This window comes from Macadamia integrifolia, chromosome 7, assembly GCF_013358625.1.
Source record: "Macadamia integrifolia cultivar HAES 741 chromosome 7, SCU_Mint_v3, whole genome shotgun sequence".
Classification (NCBI taxonomy): domain Eukaryota; kingdom Viridiplantae; phylum Streptophyta; class Magnoliopsida; order Proteales; family Proteaceae; genus Macadamia; species Macadamia integrifolia.
In genome coordinates this window covers 30,627,976-30,646,243 of record NC_056563.1, presented here as the reverse complement: position 1 = coordinate 30,646,243, position 18,268 = coordinate 30,627,976, and the positions used below count along the sequence as shown (strand labels likewise).

Here is an 18,268-nt window from a genome sequence, read left to right as displayed (position 1 = left end):
TTTTTAATGTAATTATTTTTACAAAATAAATTAAAAAAATAATTTTAACATAAACATGTATATGTTTGATGGGCAAGTGAACTCTATCCACCTGCACCCCCTACGCTTAGACACAACTGAGCGTGAAAGTAGCCAACATGCAAGGGTGACTTTGTCATTTCACACCATATCTGGATATGGGAACGTTAGACGAACAAAATTCTTTCTCCCATGTTTTAATGTATTAAATGCCTAAATTGACCCCAACCTATAAATTTTGACTTTATCCAAGCCCTAGAATTTTTAAACAACTTTTGGATGGGCTTGTGCTCTCGAATCAAACTTGCATCCCTAATTCCCAATTGTGACATGATCAAATACACGTGGAGGATATTTTTGATAATGAAATGCTAAATTAATTAATATATATTTATCCTATAATGGAGGATATTTTTTTCTTTAATATATTAAATGAAAAGACCTTATCCCAACCAAATAAGATCAAATATTATTTCATATTTAACTCTATTTAAAGCCACGTTGCTGTCAACCCAAAAGTCATTCTCATACATTCTCACTTATCTCAAATCATCTTCTACTTAGGAACATTAGTTTTTTAATGTCTCTAGTCTACATAATCTCTTCTCTTACAATGTACTCAATCTCCTTACTTGTACATGCCGCATTGATTTTAATAACATCCATTGGATAATCATGATTTTATTTTTTTGGATAATCATGAATTAAAGATAAGGAATAAGGAATAATGAACTTTTTTGTTATTAAAATAAAAAATAATTATGATCCTAATCCTGGAACTAAACTATTTGACTAAAAATGAACTTTGTTCAAAAGCATGGTCACGAGTCACGACTCACGAGTGCTCTCATATGTCTCTCTCTCTTCCCTTGTAGAAAGATAGGTCTACCATTTATTATGACAAGTAGAGAGAGATAGGATTCGCTGCTTGTATGATCACCTGGTCGTATGAGTCAACATCCAACACTTGTCTTTCATTCTGCCATTACAAGGATAAAAATGGATATATGTGGAAACAAAAATAATAGATATTGGATGCTGACTCATACGATCAGGTGATTATACAAATAGCTGATCAATTTTCAGAGATAAACATAAGCAAACAAAGAACCACTTCCCATTTTAGTTAGTCGATGATGAATGAATTATTTAAATATGCCCCCGTAGGGCTGAGCTGGGATTTTCAAATTGTCAGCCCAACCCTAGTTCCCTTTAGCAATCCGTGCCCAACTCAGTCCAAGCTCGGCTGAAGTATCACTGCCCAAGCCTAATCCTACCTATCGGATTTAATCCAACCCTGATAGACCTTGGTTGGACCAGATTGGCCAGGATGGAGAACCAACCATTTCCATGTAAGTCTGAATTTGGAATCTGAGCCATCAGAATCAGAACCAAAAAAAGCTTCATCCAGAAAGAATGGCCTCCGTTCCATCCCTGTTTTCCAACTCGTCACGATATCGAATCGGTGATTCCACACTTCTCCGACGTAACAGAAAAGGTTTATGAACCTTCGTTAACTAACCCTCAAAGCTTACTTTTCATTTGATGATGGTTCTCCCTGCGAGCGAAGCTCTTGAACTGTTAAACTTTTTCTTTGCTCCATTTCTTCAGGCATTTGTATATGCAGAAATGAGCTTGTTCTCTGTTCCAGGAAAAGCGAAACTGAACAAAAATCAAGGTAATTTCCTCATCATCATTTTTTTTTTCCAGTTTTTTTTTATTAAGTTTGAGAAATCGATCAATTTTTTCGTCTGATCCTTTCTATTCGGTTTAGCTTGCGCCTCCATGGACAGGGAACTAAAAGGAGACAGGCGTTGTTGCAGATCATCTTTGGTGCATTTTCTTTTCCATCCATTGCTGTTGCTAATGCTTCGGCAGATACAGGTAATTTTCTCTCTCTCCCAATGGTCGAAGTGGAAGCGGAAGTGGAATTATAATTTATTTATTTTCTCTATAAACTGAATTTTTAGAATATTTTTCTCAATTTTTCGTACCTTCAGATTTACAAGAGGATTTCCGCATTTACTCGGATGATACCAATAAGTTCAAGATATCGATTCCCCAAGGTGAAATTTTTAACACTTTATGGGTTCATAAATCCCAATTAGGAAGCTAATTTGTTAGTTATAGATAAGGAATGCCTCTCTTCATTGCTTTTTGTTTATTCTAAAGTAAATTGGTGCATTGAAATAGAGAATTCAGCCAGAAATGAGCAAAAACAGGGTTGGAAATAGCCAACCCTGTTTATGAATCCTTCCCCCACCATTCTTTCTGCGGTTGAGAGAGCTTATCGTGGTGTCTATAATACAATTTTGTATTCCACTATCACTTGTTGATTCAACTCTTAACATGGTTATGAAGAGCAAGCTGTTTCATCCTCCTCATCAAAGAGACTTAAGCATCTGGGAAGATAGCTAAAGACAGACTAGAAGTCCAAGCACAGTTACTGGTTTGAATGGCTCACCATATAATTTTTCTCTCCACAAACAGTTGACATTCTGTTGTGCCTTTTAACAAGGTTAAGAATGAGTGGAAGTCACATATTACTCAAATTTTATTTTTTTTCTAATAATGGCCATGATTTGATTTTTCGTACTTTGCGTCGACACTATCGTTGAGTATAATAATTGTAAGAATAGCATATGGGTACTAGCCTCATACTACTGTTATGGCATCTACTGCATTGGTGTTAATGTAAACATTTTTCTGTAGACTGGCAAGTTGGTGCAGGAAAGGCTGATGGAATCAGATCAGTAACTGCTTTTTATCCTGGGGAGGCTTCTAGTTCTAATGGTATGGTAATTGAGGGGTTTTCTGTTGGATCAATCTGTTTAATAGTTGAGTACTTAATTTTTGAATCATTCAATGATTTCTTCAGTAAGCGTTTTAATCACGGGGCTTGGTGCGGATTTTACCAGATTAGAATCGTTTGGCAAGGTTGACGCTTTCGCTGAGAATCTGGTGAGTTTTTACATCTTTCATTTCTTTCTAACCTTCATGTGGTGAAATCATCTCTATGCTTATCTTGATGCACGTTCCAAATGGCATGAATAGGTTTCTGGATTGGACAGAAGCTGGCAGAGGCCTCCTGGCTTGGCAGCAAAACTCATTGACTCTAAGACTACAAATGGTAATTCCCTCTCTGTGGCTGCATAGGTTCTTCTGTTTTTAGAAATTTAGGGTACTCATCAATCTTGAAACTTGGAAAACTAGCTGTAACTTTCCAAACACTTTGTTCCAAGTTCCTGTAGCTGGTAGTTAAAAGATCTTTCATTTCAATATGTCTGTTGAATTGTTAAGGTCACTGGATTAGGTTTGGCCTGTCAAGTGCATGGGTTCATATCCCACCTAGCCTTGCTCTCATGAGATTTGATCTTTCTTCTCTTTTGGAATGAACAAATTGAGCAGGCTTATATTACATCGAGTATTCACTGCAAAATCCTGGAGAAAGTTGCAGGCACATAATTTCTGTAATTGGGATGGCATCAAACGGTTGGTACAACAGATTATATACTGTAACAGGGCAGGTGGGTGTTGCTACATTCAATATGCGAACCTTTTTCGCTGTAGATTTTTCATGTAAATAAATGAGGGATACAGAATACAAATCCAGACTCTAAAAGTTGGTTTTATGTGCAGTATGTGGAAGAAGAATCAGAAAAATACCGATCCAAAATTGAGAAGGTGAGCTGAAAAATGGAGAGAGATTCTTCATTACCAAACTCAGCTGTTGCATTAGACTTAATCAGTACCTTGTAGACTAACCTATGTGGTCAGCATAATTGAATTTTTTTGTCTTTCAATTTAGCTGTAATTAAAGGAGTCATGAAAGCTGCTTTGGATTAATTTACTGTAATTCGATTTTTTTTGCAGTCTGTCTTGTCATTCAGGTTCATCTGAGGCGACTTAAGAGGCTGGAGTGCTGGGAAGCTAGTACATCTGAGATTACTTCATTTCTCTTATTTATTGTTGGGAAAAAAATGTAAAGGTAACAATCTGTCTTAACATCTGATGAAATTTTGGAACAAAACAAGCCTGGAAATGGTGAAAAGGAGTTAAAAAAAATTTCATTAAATTGCAAGAATGCCTCTTCACTGTAATGGAATCTATTGTCATCTCCATAATGAAAAATGAAGCTTTGAAATCCAGTTAATTCATGAGAGTGCTTAATGTTGAAATGCTAGAGGGAGAGGTTCAGGAGAAAGGCTATGGATGTGAGATGCCACTTGAGGAGCTGTGGGAGGGGGAGGAGAGGGGAGGGAAGCAAGGGTAAATGAGGTATTTAGGAATCAGCAGGGAAAGAAAAAAGGGAGATCCAGAAAAGAAACTATGAGTACGGGAGTTTTGAGTAAATAAAGGGCAAGTACAGGGTAAAGATTTCCTTCTTTTTTTAATTCCGCTAAGCTGCCTCAGGAACGATCGTTAGGGTGCTCCAAATATTTTACTCATCTGATTTCACTTTTGTAATAACTCAAACAAATTTCATTTCAGAACCTATGACCTCATATCTATAATAAAGTCTTCTCACATAATGAGCTATCAGACCCACATGACAGTGTTTCCTCAAACAAAATGTGGATCCCCTGCAGCCCTGCTGAACAGATCTGTCTTCCCGCCCTCATTGGTGTAGCTTCCCACCCTGATATCATTGGAAATCACTGCCTCTAATTTTTATTATTGAAACAACTATTCAGTCCATTGCGAAGATCTTATACAAGTTTATGGGGAAAAGAAAAAAAAAAAAAGCCGGCTAATGGCAACCATATCAGCCTGAATAATCATCTTTGTTGACCACTACTACAAATTTCGCCAATCAATTGAGGTCAGTCTCAGCTTGATACAAGCAACACATATTAGAAAAATAAGAGCCAAGTACAATTGAGTAACTTGCAATATCAGCACTGACCAGATTCCCTGGGATGAGTCTTGGTTGCTAGTTCAAGACTCAGCCAGTTGGGACACAAGGAACGAGAAATCAGCTCAATGCCAGTTGAAGATGAAATCCTTGACTGCAGCAAACAATTTTTAAAGAAAGGTTTTCAATTGGGTCAGCGATGCAGACTTAGGTAGCAATAGGTTCTGGCAACTTTGATCCCACATCATCCATCATAAATTGAGGCTTGCCAGGGAAGACAAAAATGGTGCATGCAGAAAGAGATGGTTGAAGTTCAGCAGAGTATCTGAGTGAGGTCACTGTAAATCGGGGCAACTGTTGCAAACCAGATACCAATGGCACAAGCTTGTAACCAACTATATGCTCAGACTTTGGCAGAACAAAAATTGTATCATTGTGAAACCCAGACAACACAAAGCTCTGAGAGTCCGCCAATGAGTATTTGACCTCTTGAAGTAACTCTGTCTGGTTCTTAATTCTCACATAGCATGTGAAGGGAGATCCAAGGATGGCTTGGGGAGGGCATTCCAAGCTCACAATTATAGGCACCATCTCCACATTTACATCAGGGAGCTTGTGTCTGGTTAAAACCCCAGTAGCTGTAAGGCTTGAACGAGATTGCTCTTCAAGCCCAAACTCCCTACTCCATCTCAGAGAGACTGCTCCCAAGGCAAGTCTAGGAAAATTCAACTCAGGTATGATGGAAAAAACTTGTCTGAACTCTTCCCCTGGCACGAGAAATGCATCATCCAGTGGAATATCACCTCCCTGATGCACTGTGCATGAGCGTCCAATCTCATCATCATCCTTTTCAATGGACATGGACATCAATCGCAAAGGAACATCACTGCAATTCTTAGCACTGACGATGAGAAAACTGGTTTCATTCAAAGCCAGTGACGGTGAGTGATCAGAATCAGGTGCTAACTTGATCTTTGAGAGCAACAACGGGTGCCGCCTGTATGGCAGCATAAAACGATGGTCCATCACTACAGCAGTTTTCCCTTCAATTTGAATGCTTTTGTGCACATTAAATTTCTGTGCACCTGCTTCACTATTTGGCAGGTAACCCAGTGAAACATAAAGCATGATAGGTTTGGGTCTGTTCCATTTGATTTCTAGTTTGCAACACCAGGAGTCTCCCAGTTTTATAAAAGGAATGGGCAACAATCCAAAAGACTGCTGGATCTTCTTGATATTATCCATACCTGCTTCAGATTCATTTTCGCCATCTGGTTCAGAGATGCCAACGAGCTCGACATGGTGACTGTCCATAGAGAATGGTTCGGTTTCCCTTGGACTAACCAAGCCACCTCCTCTTGCATCCACCAGATTAATCTTCAACTCACCAGAATAGATGGGATGGCCCTTGGAGGTCACCGTCACAGGAACCAAAAAGCGTTCCCCAACTAATGCAGGGCCAGTAGCACCTAGAACAAGATCAACTTGTGGGTCTGGCTCTTCAACTTGAACAACCTTCTGCCCAGAGAATGCAAGAGCAGGATCCCTTGTTGGAAAGGTCTGAACAAGATCCTCAAACTTCCAAAGTGGCAAATCATCCATTGAAGCAGGACTCTCAGCTCGACAACAGATTGTTAAGTGGCGTCCCAATTTTGCAATCACTGATAGGCATTCAAGCTTCCCGCTTTGTTCTGAATCATTCAGTAGGCATATATTTACAATGGTATAAAATGTGGGAAAATGGGACGTATGCTTGCAACAGTACTATAAGTATATAATCATACAAATATAATTTGAGGGTATATATCCGAACAGTACTATCACCATACAGATAAAACAAGGATTGTATTGTACACAGGAGTAAATGCAGAAGAAGGGAGGACCAGAACATGTTGGGTAATAAGGCCTACCTAGATCAAAATTGTAGTCAAGTCAGACGATATAGGAAACAACCCCAAGGGATAGCCGAGTTGGCAAGGGACCCTCGCCTATGGAAGCGTGTGGTTCTGAGTTCAACTCCTCTTACCTCCTTGGGGCCACTCACATGCGGGTATTTAGTGCTCTTTACTACTTTCGGTGAAAGTTGAATGGTTCTCATTCAACTCCGGTATGACCTGGTCCATGCGGTTGTGGGGTCGAGGGACTAGCTAGGTCGAAGGCCTGGATACCCATCGTTAGCCAAAAAAAAAAAAAAAGCCGATCTAGGAACCCAATATCCAATCTCTCCCTCTGCAATTCTTTCCCCACCCTGCCCCTCTTTCATTGAGAAGAAGATTCCCTAATTGAATCCATTCATTGGGAATGCAGGCATTTATTCCATGTGTGCAGTAAAGATTGGCCTATATTAGTAAAATATCAGAACAGAAAGAACCACCTGATATGATGTCAAATGTCAACCGTAGCCACTTGTTTGTAACCAGGCTTAGATTTGGTGCAGTCTCTAAGCGAATGCCTGTCTTCTCCCCTACAGAACTTGCCACCACCGTTTCTTCGGGAGCACTGGCAATGGTGAAATTGCATTCTGACTGATTGAATTGGATTTCTAACTGATCAATCTCAACCGGATGGGGCAATTGAGATAAAAGTGATAGTGTAAGTGGGACAGGTGCACCAGGTTTAACCGCCTGATCATGGAAAGCAACTGAAGCAAGAAGTACTACCCTTAAAGGGCTGACGAGATCAATCTCAAGATGGAGGGGTTCATCCTCTGTTATGGCAAAGATATTACTGCCTTCATTTGATGTGGAAATGGGTTCCCCCTTCACAAGCCCAAAAACTTCTTTGTGTATCATCTCTCTCCGTAGTAACGTAGGTGGCCCAGCTGGCCCATATTCTCCTTTACAACTGGAGGACTCAGCACCAGATAATATAGGCAATGCAGCCATTTCAAGAGAGAACTCGATGAAATCTTTCACTGAACCTAGCCTCCTTGAGCACTCACGCAAGTAACCCAAGACTTCCCAAAGCAATGTAATCCATCCCTCCTGCCTGTACAGACTAACACCACCATCAAAAAGGCTCTTTGCATTACCAAATTCACCAAGAGTAAAGTATTCTCTAGCCATCTGATTCCCGCAGTAAGAGGCCATCCTTCGGGCATTAAGGTTACTATATGATTCAAAAGACTTCTTAAGCAGAGCAATAATTTCATAAGAATCCTGAAACCTCTTCCCCTCTGCAAGAGCATACTGAACGTACTCTGCATCAGTAAGGCTGCATGGCAAATGAGAAGTATCAGTGTTAGTAGATATAGGAGGAGACAGAAGCCATTCTGACAACCACTTTACAAGACTTACGTTTGCATCGCAAATGCTTCCCCTTGCTCCAGTAACCTAGCAAATTGGCCCACAAAAACAGATTGTATCACAGATTCAGAGCTACTCTCAATCCTTTTTGAGGTTTCTGATGCAGACAAAGCAATTTCCAAGCAACATCTTTTCTCCCTCATGTAATGAGCTGCTAACTGTTGCCAAATAAAATATTGTTGTTGATGTTAAAATAAAATACAAATAGAATATTATGAACAGGTCCCCATTCTGGCAGCACTACATTTGTAAAATATAGATGAGACCTGAGCTTTCATCTCAGGTGGTAAACAGGTTCTCTAACTTGCATAACAAGAATATAGTCTGAATAAAAATTTTTGATAAGTCAAAAATTGGATCAGATGAATAAAAACATCAAATAATTGTACTTCTCTTTCTTGATCATTGAATGTACCTTTTATAATTGTCGATGCAATGCTAGTTACCCACCCCCACCCCCCACCCCAAAAAAAAAAGGCAATGATAGTGACTGGAATAAGCAGGTGTCATGCATCAATAAAGAGTAGCTTTTGAACAATAGAAAATAATTGTGTAATATTTCTTCTTCTTTTGGGAAAAAAGCTTAATACGGTAAATTCCAGTTAATTCTCATAAGATTTCATGCACCTTCCTTGGACCATTAAAACTGAGATAAGCATCACCCAGATATGCAGTCAACAGAAATACCGTTCACTTATATATTTACCACAGTCTACGAAAATGCACATACCAGAAAAAAGTTTCAATTCATTTTGGTCTTCACATCAAACAATGGAGGAGGGTTTTGTCAACCGAGGGAGGCCTTCCACTGGCATTCATGAACACTGAACATAATTCAGAGCAAAACCAGTTGGGAGATCTCTCCCCTTCGTTTTCTTTTATTACCTAAACGGCAATTTTGTCCTTAACAAATTTGTTTATACTCCTTGGTCCATTGGTCTAAGCTTGTCAAGGTAGTCTTAGCTTCAATTTTTATTTTTATTTTTTCAATGGACAAATGACAATTTAATAGAAAGGGAGAAAAAGGATGGACACATACTACAACCACAAAAAGATGGCCTTGCCATGAATATAGGATGAGATGACTCAATAGGAGTAACCACAGCAACCAAGTAAAATTGAAGATCCAAGACGCACACAGATCTAGCTATCATTATGATGTAAAATCAAATATTTCATCACACATAAGTTTAGTTCTTGCATGACTGGGAGAACATATGTTTGAGAGAGAGAAAGAGAGAGAAGAGAGAGGGGAGAGAAGGTGTCTAAAACCACCAATATATCATCTCAAAACAAAAAGCATAATCAGATTGTCATAGCCATGGAACTCCTCAGAAAATCAGAAATAGCGTATACGACAGGCCAACGAATGTCAGTAATCAAATAGTGAGATTCATAAGTTACATTTAAAGAAAACAAGCATGTCCAGTGTTCCACATAGATAAAGCCGCCTCACTCCATCCTCCTCTCCAGGCTGATTATTCCTTGTAACATCCTTTTTGAAAAGGGGGGGAGGATATAAATCTTTGATGTGGAAGGTAAAAAGGAGACCCACCTACTAATTATTCCTTGTACATCCTTTTTGAAAAAAGTGGGTGGGGGGGAGGGAAGGGATATAAATCTTTGATGTGGAAGGTAAAAAGGAGACCCACCTCATAATAGTAAGCTGGCTGGAATTCCCACTCAGTCAAAGGTTTCTCCGATGTGCCTAAAATAAGAGAAGCATTGCTTGGGATCGTTGCAGCACTTGTCTCCAGTAACTCAGCAAAGACCAAATACTGCTGGCTCATCCAGTCCCAGTGAAGGAAAACAACTTCTGGTGCTCCCACAAGAGTTTTATAAGATGCAATGTGTTGTTGGAACCACATAACTGCTTCTTTAACCTTCCCACCATGCAACAACAAGGTTGATATCTTAAAGTGCAATAGCTCTACGACTGTTTTTATCTCAACCAGGCGTTGAATTGCTGGCAACCTTGTTGATGTCCCAACCATCTAGACATAAAAAAAAAATGGTCATAAGTACAATTGACAAAGGAAAGATTTGGATAAAATGTATGGATTCAAGCAGCTCTTTCACTCAGACAGGTAGGAGCAGGGGAAAGAGTATATGCAGCTAGTTATAATGCATTTATTGGTTCTCAAAAGTTTTACTGTTCTGGACTGCAGCTTTAAGCTATTGTGCTAATTTCTTGGGAACCACAGCAAATCATAGAACCATGGATAAAGTCAAATAAAATGTATAGTTATTGAGTAGTGTATAGGAATTATTAGATGATTAAATGTGAATATTCAATGGATCCCAACCCTATTAATAGCATCACGGGTCCTGTCGAATCCAATTCCCCCTCACAATGAAAAAATATTGTTCACTGTTGTACCCTAAAGCAATTGGGCTTGCTCATTTTCATTCATTATTGCAATTGGGTTAATTGAGAATCCACCCAATCAATATTAAGAAACCCACTTGTTGGAAATCAACCAATCATATCATGAATCCGCACAGCTAAGTGAAACAGAGTTGTATTACTTTAGTACTAAATTTCATGGTTTCCAAAAGGCTGCTCCCAACTTTATTTATAGACTGAACACTAAAAACCTAGCTGGATTAGGAAAACAACAATCCTATTACATCTCATACCTTAAAAGTAAATTCATATAGCAATTAGCAGCAATTAGAACAATCAAACCTAAAAGAACTAGCATAAACCTACTAAAACTGAAAAGAGAAGGAAGAGGCTCTTAAAGCCTACAGTTTAGGCCTTTAGACCTACTTTTTGCATTTATTATTGACATAAGTTGAAGAGGGGTGAGCCACATAACAATCATTTCACTAAAAACCGAATGCTTATTCGATTTAAAATCATTCTTTAATAAATTAATATTAAATAATTATTATACGACTGGATTTCCATGTCAGGAAACTAAAACTATAAAACTAGAACTTCTTTTAATCAACATTGATCATTCTTTTTTCCCCATTTTTTATGATCTTGTTTAGTTTCATATGAAATTTAAATTTACATTACTCCCCATGTCAATCAATTTTGTTGCCAACCTCTACGGTGTGGCCTATCAATAATTTGACTTGTTCCCTCACTAATTTTAGCTATTAACACATTGACTTTTAAAGTCAAACCAATTTATTAAAAACCAGTTTGCAAGGCTGTAAAGGGTCAACACTGTATGGTCCAGGTGGTGATGTAGGTGCACAGCTTAAACTGATCCCAACCCATCTAGGTATCCAAACAGAGATGAACCGGGCCCATATTTGGGTCTTTGGTCTAGTAGGATATTTATGATTTTTATTTTTTGGGTTTACTTATTCGAGTCGATTACAATTTTCTATTTAGAATAGTCTTAGAGAGTCAGTTTGCTTTGTTAGGGTAGTTTCCTATTCCAGTTGGTTTCCTAATTGAACTAGATTCCTTTTAGGATTTGTTTCCTTGTTCGTGTCTTTTTTTTTCCTATTTATATGCTTGTAACCAACATATTGGACAGATTGGAAGAACGAATTAGTGAATGGCTGAATGCGTTTAGTTGAAGCATGAGGGCTGTGTGTGCAATCCTCTTCCCCACCCCCCCACTCTTCTCTTGTGTGATTCCTCCCACTCCCCTACAACTCTGAGACCTATCTCGGGGATTTTCTTCCCCTACCAACCATCCACCAATCAGTTATCAGAGCCAAAGGATCCTCTCCTTCGTTCTCTCTCCCTGTTGTACCTTGTTCCTATTTTTCATTACCGTTCTGCCACAGAGAACAACCCTCCATCAACCTCTACTATCCAATTCCCCTTTGATTGCTATCCAGCAAACCCCTTTCCTTGCTGTAATAGTGAAAATATATATATATATATATATATTCCTTCAATTTCCCACACCGCAACTCCACCGCCTCTCCTTTCCCCTCTTCCTAAGCTTTCTGCCAACAGCCATTAGGAAAAAAAAAATAGAGGTGAAGTAGAGACTCATACCTGGCTCGACACAACCGCAGCAACCCTCTTTGTTGTTACCTCCCATCTAGGTCCTTTGTCGAAGTCACAACTCCCACTGCTGATTCGAGACCGTACAAATGTGAAACCAGTAACGGCACCAGAAAACGAGAAAATCGTGGATCAATTAATGATAGACATTAGTACAATGCCAACTATTCCCCATCATGAGTTCATTCTCCCCCAAGATTTTCCAGACTTGAATGCAACTCCAAAGCTTCATTTCTTGGATTTTGTTTGCATTGTAGACAACAAGCAATTCATCCCCACTTGTGAGCTTTTATGGTTACCCTTCTACAAAACTCGTTGACGAATTTTTCTCAACACTGGGTGAATTGATGCAGGTACACATCCTTTTGGGTATCCGAACATAGATAAACCGGGTCCATATTTGGTTCTTTTCTAGTAAGATATTTATGATTTTTATTCATTAGAATTACTTATTTGAGTCAATCATAGTTCCTTATTTAGATCAGTCATTGAGAGTTGGTTTGCTTTGTTAGGGTAATTTCCTATTTCAGTTGGTCTCCTTACTGAACTAGTTTCCTTTTAGGATTTGTTTCCTTGTTAGTGTCTTTTGTTTTCCTATTTATATGCTTGTAACCAACATATTGGACAGATTGGAAGAACAAATTAGTGAATGCGTTTGGATGAAGCCAAAGGGTTGTGTGTGCAATTCTCTTCCCCCCCCCCCCCCCCTCTCTTCTCTTATGCAATTCCTCTCCCTCCCCTGCAAGGCTGCAACTTTGAGACCTATCTCAGAGATATCTTCCCTTCCCCTACAGGTCCTCCACCAGGTGGTCATAGTTGTCATGGCGTCATGGTGACCCAAGGCGGTGGAGGGGTGGCTAATCAATTTGGCGGTGAATCGCCCCGCTATGGCGTTGCCATGGAGATCAAATCGCCCATGTGTTATTTTTTATTTCCCCTGCAATGTCATATATACCTTATGACATAAAAAACCAATCAACATTAAGCAACATCAAATCATAAAAATCAACATAGTCACACTCACATCAAGTCATAAAAAATCAACATGACTTATTGACATTTAAAGAAATGCTCTTCTTCTATAATATTTTTCATTGGTCAAATGATTTTATTTTTAAATGAGACTTTTTGTATTAGGTATAATACAAAACTAGCTTTCCAACAAGCCTTAGATTACTTAAATCTGAGTTGTTATGACAAAGTTATGTTCCGGTCAAACTTATTTTAAAGTGTGCAATGTTGTTAAATCGCTTGAATGGAAATAATTTTATTGACATCAAAACAAAATATTATTTTATCAGACTTTTGGTTTTTAGCAATGTTCTATTATGATAAGATTTATATAATTTTCAAAATTGAGAAAAACCTTAGCATTCGAAAGTTAAAAATTGCCCTACAACCAAAAATCCAGTTTTTGTTCTTGGACCGGGAGGTTGACTTTTTATCCTTTTGGAATTTGATTTTTAAACTATTTTTACTAAATTCAAATAGGGGGTATTTGCTTATTTATGAATAATATCTTAAGTAAATAAAATAACAAACTTAAATGGTATTTGGCATAAATAAGAGCAAAAAATATAAGTTGGCATACAGTGCAGCAAAGCGACAGTCGCCTAGGCTCTAGGCAAACCGCCTTGCCTAGACGCCTTGGCGACGCCTTGACAACTATGTAGGTGGTTTAAACATTTTACATGAAAACAATATGGGCATACCTAGTACACAAGGAACCCGCCATTGCGGAGTCTGGGGAGGGTCATAATGTACGCAGCCTTACCCCCGCTTCACTGAGAGGCTGTTTCCCGACTCAAACCCATGACTACTAGGACGCAATGGAGCAACCTTAACATTGAGCCATGCCATTACAAATTCAAGAATTTTCTAAGCATAAAATCTTAGGTTGACTATTAAGAGGATGCATGCATTCTCCATAAAAGGTCTTCTAACATTTTTGCTCATGCATCTGTTTAGATTAATATTTGAAGTATTACATAAACAGGAATGGTCCATTACAGGGTATATGACCATCAAGCTTAACAGTCACAGTGTCAGTGTGTCACACACACTAATGGTCCTCCAGTCAGCTGACACTTCAAGGCCTTTAGGCCTGGTGGTCAAAGGTCTGCATGACTAACTACCTGGTTGCTCAAAACCATGGGCCAAACAAGAAGCCACAAGGCCCAGAACACACTACTTACATGAGCCTCCTTGCAGATAACCACCAATTCTTAAGCTTTATAACCATTTAAGGGGTGAAAAAAAGGACACTTCAGTAACTACGCATTCCATACTGACCCGACCAACAGACACTTTCTGTGACCACCTCACTGGACCAACCCATAACCAACTTGCCCAAAACCATCACCCATGCCAGGTTTTATTCACTCATCTCGGTGCTCTGGGTGGAACAAGGACTCCCAACATTACCTTTAGAAAGAGGTTTCTAAACATTACGCAAACTTCAGGGGCTAAATCTTTCTGTTTTATAAAGATTGCATAATCCATGGGTCACTGAGGATATTCTCTGGTGAAGGGATTGATTTGGAGTTTATTGAATAAAATTTTTCAATAAACAATTCTATTTTGCATAGGTTTGTTGCAAATTGTTATGAGTGGGTTCTATTAAAATTGAGGTTTCAATATACTACTCTAATTAGGGAGTAAGCCAAGTGCAACATAAAGTAAGCTAATGGATTCTAAAACCAATCTTGTTATCTCCCTCAACCTCTGTCACAAAACAATCTAAGGATTTAGGATGGCCCTTGGAGATGCTGAAAATAATAAGGAAAAGGAAAGGCTCATAGGTTTTCAATGTTTTTGCAGAACCATTCAAATATAAGGTATTTCTAGAAGAAAAAAGAACACTTCTTGGTAAACAGGAAGGTGTGAATAAACAGACTTGGCATGATGTGCATGGGACGTCATGCCACCAACTTTAGTTATTTTAAATGAAGGGTCAATTTAAACAAAGGATAATTAAAAGAACGATGTGGACATAGCTCTCACAGTAGAGGACATCAAGGGTGAAAATAGAGAATGGTATTATTTATTGAGTAAATGAAACATACCTCACGTAGAGCACGGTATGCATCCTCATAAAACCTCAAAGCTTCAACCCAGTCTCTCCGGAATTCTGCGTATACAGCCACCTGCAGTTCATTTAGTTTCGTTTCATTCAGTAACAGTCCTCGATCAACCAAAATCTGGATATAATATCTAATCTAAGAGCACAGCGTTTGCATGTTGCAGAAATCAAGCACACGATGGTCAGTATGCCCACAAAATAATAGTTGTTCAAATAATAAAAAAAGACATGGAGACATCTGAAGCACCCGCCTCTTTTCATTGGTAAAACAAACTCTCAACGCTCATTTTTTGGGTCTATTGGGGGGGGGGGGGAGACAAAGAACATTAAACAACAATAACAAAAGCAATGAAGCATCATTCCCCACTCAAATCGGTAACTTCTTCTTTGTTAAATAAATCAATATTGCTTATTGTAATCAGCTGTAGGCAAGGACTTGATTCATAATTGCATTTGGGAATCAACAAATTCAATACAGGGTCAGTCATTTCAAAATTGAAATGATGCCTACTGTAACAGCCATCACAAATGAGGTAACTTGACAGAAAAGATAAAAACAAAGTGAGTCCTAGCCTTAAAGCAATAGCGGATGTTCAACTCAATAAAGTTGAAGTTCTTCTTCTCAATACGAGTTTTAATCCTTCGACCTTCATCCCTGTAATATATATTTGCTAGTTCAGCAAGTGCGCTGCCCAACCTGCAAGGTTTAGTCAATAAGATACTGAGATTTGCTGACAGATCGAGGTTTAGCACAGAACGGAGATGACAACACATCAAGAATATCGCTTGCCTGTCAAGAGATTGTGTTAGTTGTAATGCATCATTCTGGATGAAGATAAGAAAATACTTGGAATCAACTTCAGCACGCTTTCGCAGGGCAATCATACGATCTTCAGTGACTTCATCTGCATTGAACATAGAGGTATTTAGATTTAATATTCTTCCTATTTCCATGATCATTAGATTTAATGAACATAATACTTTAAAGTCTCCAATATTTGAACAGACTCTTGATTTCTCCCTCCTTGAAAATCCTTTTGAAGATCCACAGAAAATATATTAAAAAGATTTTAAATTCTCCCAAAAAACCTCTCACCAGAAAATTCCTAGAAGTAGAATAGAAGTTAGGTGTCATCTTTCTTCTAAATCCAGGTTAGTATGTCAAATGGTAATAACACTCTAGAATCAGAAGTTATGCAGATGCATGACCTAAGAATTTTGTACGGGTGAGCAACGTGGGTGCAATACCATCTGAAAACTTAAAGTCCAAGTACAAGCCTCAACAAAAACTACAGCATGTTGATAACTTTCAGGTCATCCTGAATTACTACAATAGCTTGATTGAAGAGATATCTAATAAAATCTGAAGGGAATGGATTGATAACTGGCATACCCTTATCAGTTGACTGAACAACCACCACAATCAATTTAATGTTCCTTCCACGAACAACAAGCCTGCAGACGATAAGAAACATATAATGAAACCATACAATAATAAGCCTTAACATCTGAATGAGACATTGAGGGAAAAGAGAAATATATAGAATATTGTTTCCCACCACCATATACAAGATCAATTCCTTTCCTCAGCTTTTTTGAGGTAACACAGGCAAATGAACATTCATTCAAATTCTATGTATGATAATAATTCGTGTTACCGTGACTGAGACTGCGTGTCATAGAACTAAAGCAGATCTTTCAACGATTCACCAATCATACTCCATTGTTACAGGAGATAAACTGATAGAAGTTCTGCTGAAATGCGTCCGGGAAGAAAAAATAGCTCACCAAATTTACAGTTTGAACTACTGTCTAACTAAATGAGAGGTTGTAGTCATTCAAATGAAATTTCAAGAAGGTGTAAAGAAGCAGGGAAAGAAGAACGAATTCGTACTTTAGGTTTTCAAGATCGGTGCAGACCTGTAGCCACTGTGCAGGATCGCCGGCGACCTGATCGGAACTAAACAAAGTAGCAACAACCGCTGCAACCTTGGTTCGATGCTTCAGTAACCAATCTCTCTTTAAAATTCCACTGTGCTGACCAGAATCTGCAGTTTCCTTCAGTGTCTTACCCAATACCGAGATCTTCGAGAAATCCGGCAACGCCAGAGTATTGATTGGGGGCTGCTCTGAGTGAAGATAAGTTGAGATTGTTGGATGAAGCTCTGGACATCCTACCAAAGAAATCAGAGTGACTGGTGGAGTTCTGAACTCTTCGGCGTAATCTTCCATACTACTCTGCTACAAGCAACGTCACTGAATTTAATTGCAGAAAGATTGGAATGGTTGCTAGCATAGAGTAGGGCTTTTCAATTTGTGTCGCATCGATCGGATTTGATGATGAACAATGCGATCTGAAACGAAAACCCTAGGATTTAAGAATTAGTATGAGAGACGCTTGATAACTTCCAGTCGGTGAATTACCAGACACTTTAAAGATGGTTTTTTCTTTCCACGGGGTTGAGTCAATGAGTTCTCAATGTTCTCCAAGCGCCCTTTGCTGCAGACTCGCAGGGAGTCTACTTCTTCGTTATAGATGGCAATGGGGCAGTCTGGAATAAATATCGACCCAAAACTTACTTGGTAATTTTAAAATTCTTACCCAAGGAAAATAGATAATTTTAAAATTGTATATAAAATCAACATTAAGGTATTCATGGATACCCTCTAACCTATCAGATTCATTTACCAAACAAAAAAAAACCCTATCAAATTACAAAATGAAATTTTTTAATAATAATTATTACCGACAAAATTGTATAATATGTTATAAACTTGTCAAATTAAATTAAAAAAAAATATATATATATATATATATCACTTGGTGCAAGAAACACTACAACCACAATAGCATCTTTAGCCCACACATGGATGGGGTAGCACAATCACACCGTAATAATCTTTTTTCCATACAAAAATTAATTCATTCTTCATCAAAATGATACTAACATTTTTTTTGCTTCATACATTTTATATAATATTATTATATAGTTATGGGTTTGTTATGCGAAAATCATATCGCGTGT

The 18,268-nt window shown here is 38.4% G+C and overlaps 2 protein-coding genes across 4 annotated transcripts; one reads left to right on the top strand and one right to left on the bottom strand.

The window, feature by feature from the left end:
• Positions 1–1,334: 1,334 nt before the first annotated feature.
• LOC122084622 (psbP domain-containing protein 3, chloroplastic) lies at positions 1,335–4,171 on the top strand. Of its 2 annotated transcripts, XM_042653019.1 has the most exons (10): positions 1,341–1,516; positions 1,630–1,696; positions 1,793–1,902; positions 2,019–2,084; positions 2,731–2,811; positions 2,897–2,979; positions 3,073–3,148; positions 3,427–3,545; positions 3,658–3,702; positions 3,892–4,171. In XM_042653019.1, exons 1-10 carry the CDS (start codon positions 1,435–1,437, stop codon positions 3,916–3,918), a joined length of 756 nt encoding a protein of 251 aa, XP_042508953.1. In that variant the 5' UTR covers positions 1,341–1,434; the 3' UTR covers positions 3,919–4,171. The 2 variants fall into 2 exon arrangements, with proteins under 2 accessions (XP_042508954.1, XP_042508953.1); XM_042653020.1 differs by lacking the exon at positions 2,019–2,084 and having other exon boundaries at positions 1,335–1,516.
• A 492-nt stretch (positions 4,172–4,663) lies between these two features.
• On the bottom strand, positions 4,664–17,782 carry LOC122084091 (trafficking protein particle complex subunit 11-like). Of its 2 annotated transcripts, none has more exons than XM_042652139.1 (9): positions 17,137–17,782; positions 16,636–16,697; positions 16,033–16,147; positions 15,816–15,939; positions 15,226–15,306; positions 9,831–10,172; positions 8,170–8,336; positions 7,248–8,086; positions 4,664–6,564 (listed from the first exon to the last, which is right to left on the bottom strand). In XM_042652139.1, the coding sequence occupies exons 1-9, from the start codon at positions 17,472–17,474 to the stop codon at positions 5,081–5,083; spliced, it is 3,552 nt and encodes a 1,183-aa protein (XP_042508073.1). In that variant the 5' UTR covers positions 17,475–17,782; the 3' UTR covers positions 4,664–5,080. The 2 variants fall into 2 exon arrangements, with proteins under 2 accessions (XP_042508073.1, XP_042508074.1); XM_042652140.1 differs by having other exon boundaries at positions 17,163–17,300.
• Positions 17,783–18,268: the final 486 nt, after the last annotated feature.